Source organism: Pipistrellus kuhlii, unplaced genomic scaffold (assembly GCF_014108245.1).
Source record: "Pipistrellus kuhlii isolate mPipKuh1 unplaced genomic scaffold, mPipKuh1.p scaffold_m20_p_10, whole genome shotgun sequence".
Classification (NCBI taxonomy): domain Eukaryota; kingdom Metazoa; phylum Chordata; class Mammalia; order Chiroptera; family Vespertilionidae; genus Pipistrellus; species Pipistrellus kuhlii.
This window is the reverse complement of record NW_023425405.1, coordinates 15,815,755-15,821,765: the sequence shown is the minus strand read 5'-3', so window position 1 is coordinate 15,821,765 and position 6,011 is coordinate 15,815,755. Positions and strand designations below refer to the sequence as shown.

The 6,011-nt window shown below is 44.6% G+C and overlaps 1 protein-coding gene across 1 annotated transcript; it reads left to right on the top strand.

Annotated features, from left to right (window-relative positions):
* Positions 1-415: 415 nt before the first annotated feature.
* LOC118713069 (glutamate dehydrogenase 1, mitochondrial) lies at positions 416-2,575 on the top strand. Its single transcript, XM_036427434.2, has one exon. The coding sequence runs from the start codon at positions 431-433 to the stop codon at positions 2,105-2,107; it is 1,677 nt and encodes a 558-aa protein (XP_036283327.1). The 5' UTR covers positions 416-430; the 3' UTR covers positions 2,108-2,575.
* Positions 2,576-6,011: the final 3,436 nt, after the last annotated feature.

The following is a 6,011-nucleotide window of genomic DNA, read 5'->3' as shown; positions in this document are numbered from 1 at the left end:
ATTAAAAAATATATATTACAATACTATTTTCATGTTCTATGAAAATTTTTGTTGCTCCATATAGACCAAATTTTTAATCAAGAACACCCCCACCCCCACCCCCCAACCCCCACCCCCGTCTATGGTGTCCCGCTTTACCAATGTTAAAATCTGGTCACCTTATGTTAAGAGGTACAAAAAGCTTGTAAGGCTTCAGTGGAGACAGGGCCATACCAACAAATATAAAGGGGGAAGGACTGTGCGGAAGTTTTATCGAAGAACAGTATTTCCCTTGAAGGGGGTCATCCTGTGTCTTTCCAGCCTGCAGAGAAATAAAATGATTAACTGCACAGCATGACCCTGCTCAAGAAGGCAGGAAGCTCCGGGTCAAAGGGCAGCACGCGCTGGTCCATCCTTCAGTCCCACAGCGAGAGCACTTCCGCCCGCTGCCATGTACCGTTGCCTGGGCGAAGCGCTGCTACCGAGCGGCGTCGGGCCCGCCGCCCTGGGCTCCGCGGCAGCGCTGCTGGGCCGGGCCCATGGGCACCCCGCCGCTGCCGCCCCACAGCCAGGCCTCCCACCGCCGCCCACCCGGCGTCCCTACAGCGAGGCGGCGGCGGAGGCTGGCCGCGAGGACGACCCCAACTTCTTCAAGATGGTGGAGGGCTTCTTCGACCGCGGCGTCAGCATCGTGGAGGACAAGCTGGTGGAGGACCTCAAGACTCAGGAGAGCGAGGAGCAGAAGCGCAAGCGGGTGCGTGGCATCCTGCACATCATCAAGCCCTGCAACCACGTGCTGAGCCTGGCTTTCCCCATCCAGCGCGACAATGGCTCCTGGGAGATGATCCAGGGCTACCGGGCCCAGCACAGCCAGCACCGCACGCCCTGCAAGGGAGGCATCCGGTACAGCGTCAACGTGAGCGTAGACGAGGTGAAAGCCCTGGCTTCTCTGATGACCTACAAGTGCGCCGTGGTGGATGTGCCGTTTGGGGGTGCCAAAGCCGGCTTGAAGATCAACCCCAAGAACTATAGCGATAACGAGCTGGAGAAGATTACGAGGAGGTTCACCGTGGAGCTGGCCAAGAAGGGCTTTATCGGTCCGGGCATCGACGTGCCTGCCCCAGACATGGGCACGGGTGAGCGAGAGATGTCCTGGATTGCGGACACCTATGCCACCGTCATCCGGCACGGTGATATCAATGCCTACGCCTGCGTCACTGGCAAGCCCATCAGTCAGGGTGGGATCCACGGGCGCATCTCTGCTACCGGCCGGGGAGTTTTCCATGGCATCGGAAACTTCATCAATGAAGCTTCTTACATGAGCATTTTAGGGATGACGCCAGGGTTTGGAGATAAGACGTTTGTTGTCCAGGGATTTGGGAATGTGGGCCTGCACTCGATGAGGTATCTGCATCGCTTTGGTGCCAAGTGTGTTGGCGTTGGCGAATCTGACGGGAGTATATGGAATCCAGATGGCATCGACCCAAAGGAACTGGAAGACTTCAAATTCCAACATGGATCCATCCTGGGTTTCCCCAAGGCAAAGCTTTATGAAGGGAGCATCTTAGAGGCCGACTGTGACATACTGATCCCTGCTGCCAGCGAGAAGCAGCTGACCAAGTTCAATGCGCCCAGAATCAAAGCCAAGATCATCGCTGAAGGTGCCAATGGGCCAGTAACTCCGGAAGCGGATAAGATTTTCCTGGAGCGGAACATCATGGTCATTCCAGATCTCTACCTGAATGCTGGGGGAGTTACAGTATCTTACTTTGAGTGGCTGAAGAACCTAAATCATGTCAGCTATGGCCGTTTGACCTTCAAATATGAAAGGGATTCTAACTACCACTTGCTCATGTCGGTTCAGGAGAGTCTGGAAAGGAAATTTGGAAAGCAGAGTGGGACTATTCCTATTGTGCCCACATCAGAGTTCCAAGCCAGGATCTCGGGGGCATCTGAGAAAGACATCGTGCACTCTGGCTTAGCCTTCACCATGGAGAACTCGGCCAGGCAAATCATGCACACGGCCATGAAATATAACCTGGGACTGGACCTGAGAACAGCTGCCTACGTCAATGCCATTGAGAAAATCTTCCAGGTGTACAAAGAAGCCGGTTTTACCTTCACCTAGATGGATTGCCACGGACTTCTATACCACTCTCTTCACCTCTTCATCCGTAGACCTGTCACAAGTTTACATGCAACCACAGATCTTTCTCTCATTGCTTATAGACAATGGACAGCATTCTCATAGGTCAGTTCAAATGAGACCCTTCAGAAGAGAGAAATTAAAGTTAGGGGATCGTGTGCAACACTAAAAGTCGATGCCAGAGAGCCATTTGGGTATATCAGTAAAGGAGATCAATTCTATAGATGACAGACAAAAAATAAGTGCTGTTTCTCTTTATGCATTTTTATTCTTTTAGAATAAAATAAGTACATGTTGCTGTAATAAAATTGCCTTGAACCACTTACTAAGCCTCACCTTGACTAAGTGGTGAATGCCTGTAAACATAATGAATGAAAATGCTGTGTATTTTTTTTTTTTATAACAACACAGTATCATTTATAGCTTATCAGTAGTATGTTGTCCAACAAACAAAAAGCCCAAGGAGAGTTAGTTATCTTCTTTCCTATCATTGCACAGCCAATTGATGGCACCTATTTCTGTTGTGTGAGACTGTCAGAATTTATTAACCACATGGATGACACATAGTCCAAAGAATGTAGTAACCTCCTTATGTTAAGTAATTGCTCTTCTCTTTTCAAAGTCTATTGTGTTGCCTGATTGAACAATAATTCAAATAGAGTGTCCCAGAAAAAAACCCCACTTGGGCTCTCTCTTTGGGGTCTTGCTGGCAGCTCTGAGCATTGCCAATATGACCCAACTCACCCTGACTTTGCATCTTTTCCCCCTCGGTACAGACAGCCTGGCGGGTGTGTGTGTGTGTGTGTGTGTGTGTGTGTGTGTGAGTGTTTGCCAGGGCCTTTTGAATAGCAGTGTCCCAATGAAGTGCTAGATACTATTTATGTAAGAATGAGCTTTTTTTTTTTTTTTTTTAAACAATATCCTTTCAGAAATGTCTACTTTGTAACTGCACGACTTAACCTGGTGATAAAAGATAAAAGCAGTTATTAAAAGTCTACCTTTAAAAAAAAATTTACAGCATGAAAAAGAAATATTATTTCCTTGGAATGTAAACACGAAGTTCCCATTTATCAGAAAGGCACTGCAAACTCTTGCTGGCTGTGCTTTATAAAGCTTGTCTCCTGACCTGCCCCAGTGTTCTGAGAAGATAAGGAGAAACTTTTCTCAGGCCTCTCTGAGCCTGACCTTCAGTGACTGCCTGGGGTTGAGGTGAAGCCTTCCGTATGTGGGAAGAAATGGGACTGCTATCAGAAGAATTACAGTTTATGCTTTCCATATCTTGCCACCGTCTGTTGCTGGCCTTTTGGCTTCCTCCCACTAAGAGGAAACCTTTAATAGTGTGTTTATAATCAGCTATGCCCGTACCTTTGGTGCATTGCTCAGATTCGCTAGTTACTCAACATTCCTATTCATGCTGATAGCTTTCTATTGCCAATGCTTGCATCCCTTAGCCCAGTGGTTGGCATGGCTTGTGAGCCGTGGTTTGTCACTCTGTTGACTAATGAGTTTACCCACTACTGTCATATACTACCCTTTACCTCTTTGCACACAATATGTCACAATTGCCTAATCCTCACAGCTTCCAACTACAAGGCAACATTTAGTCTAGCAGTGATCAACAAACTCATTAATCAACATAGCGGCAAACCGCTGCTTGTGAGACGCATGTGGCTTGAGAGCTGCAGTTTGCCGACCACTGCCTTAACACAAGAGCTTTCTCTGACCACAGGAGATGCTGGGTGCCAGGCAGGCTGAAGTGCCAGTGAGTTAACATCCCTAGAAACAGCCTTCAAATTAATGACAGGTGGGAGTTAGTGGCTAATTCTCCAACTTTCTCATCCTTTGGGTGGGACAACTCTTGGGTATGCTCTACACCACCTCCCAGAGTCACACAGTAGACATGAGTCCAGTTCCCCACACAGTTACCTCCTCATGAACACATCCTCTAACTGGCTCCTTCCCTTCCCTGGTAATGCTTCCCAATATTGCCTTCCAAATAACTCCTAGTCTCAATCTTAGTCTCAGGATCTCTTCGGAGAAACCCAATCTAGGCTAGTTTAGTATCAAGTCAACTCACTAATAAAATAATATTAGGATGGACATATTAATAAATCTGATACTCAAAATGCGGCACTGCACCTCCAGCATTCCCAAAGACAGAACTAACTCCTGAGGTTAGCCAGAGTTTTCCCTGAGATATTGTTAGAGAACTCTTTTCAGGAAAAGATATTGTTTAAAGAATAATCCTCTAACCAAGGAAGGGGTACCTCACATATTTGAGCTCAGATGGATAATCAGCTACTTGATTTCTCCAAGCAAATTGGTATAATGTATATTGTTTCCCATCATATTAAGATACTTCTGGATATAATAAAAAAGTATCTTCAACATATTGATGTTTGGTTTTACTCACCTTGTTCTGTTTTGGAAAACAAAAGTGGGAAAGCAAGAATAATTTTGCTGAAGAGAGAAGATGGCTGGTACTGGGGTGTATAGGTATGTATGTATGTGTGGGCCCAGGAGTCCTCAGCATTCTTTGCCCTTCACAAAAAACATTAACACAACTAAAATACTGTGGCAAGTTTGTGTTTATGGATGTGTCATGGGTTGATGAGTTTGGTAAATAGTCCCACGTAATACTTTTATAGGTCAGGGATCATAGGAGTATTACAAAATTGAAGCAATGTCAAGTTTCCATGACTCAAGATACTAGAAATCTGGCACCAGGATACATTTTGCTCCCCTACCCATTAGAATATTTCTTCTAAAATTCCAATTCCATACACAGAGATCCAGGTCTGAGGCTTGGTCCCATAGTCTTCCTCTAAATATTATCCTCTAGGTAATTTAATGTTAACTTCACTATTTTTAAAATTTAAATATATATATATATATATATATATATATATATATATATATTTATTAATACAATATATATATATATAATTGCTGCTTGATAAGGACTAAACATTGTTATAGTTTTCTATTAAATATGAATTAACTATATTCTCTGGTTTATATGAATAAATGAAACTTCTAATGCCTCGGGTTTCTCATCCTTTTAAGAGAAATCCTTGAGGTCAACATTGTACAATACAAAGATACTATGGGTCCATGTCACAGATGTTCATCAGTTCAACATGACAGACTTTGTACACTTTCTGTAATAATGTCCTTGTAAACCTAAACCTTTCTTGTCCACCCCAATTGTTCTTTCCTGAGGAAACAGGCAGCAAAATGTTAATAAACACCTGTTCTGGTTATTCTTTGATTCTCCCAGACTATTGACTCTTCTCTACTATTTTCTTTATGTGACCTCCATGGACAATGTCACCCTCTAGCCAGTGGGAGGTACCTGGAGGAGATCAGAATGTAGGAGAAGAGATATTAGGGTACTATTCCCTCCCACTTACTCTGTCACTGTGATTCTATCAATGAACTTATCACCAAAACTATAGCTACCATTGACTAGCTCTCAACCAGGCTCCAGTCATAAGGTTGTGATACTGGGACTGGATTTTAAGAATAAACTGGTTTCAACAGATGGTGAAGAGAGAAAATGCACTGGAAAACAGACAAAGAGTGGAAATAAAGTTTTGGAATTATGAACGAACACGAGTGTACAGGGGACAGTGAGAAGACCACCCTGACCAAAATGGTCACAAATTAGGTGGTATAGAGACCATTGTACCAGATGGCCTTAATAGGTGAAAGAATGTTGATTGCCTGTGGTGTATGTTAGAAGCTGCAGGGACTTCTCGGTGGAGAGATTACTTAGTTCAAACATCTTCAGTTGTCACAACAGGCTGGTTGTCGTGACTCTTGGCCAGGTTTTGACTGGGAAATGATAATAATCGTAGTGGTTGAAAGAGGAGATGATTCATGT

What these genes read in the sequence shown, in the direction of transcription:
- LOC118713069 (XM_036427434.2), top strand. Translation starts at nt 431, where the DNA reads ATGTACCGTTGCCTGGGCGAAGCGCTGCTACCGAGCGGCGTCGGGCCC.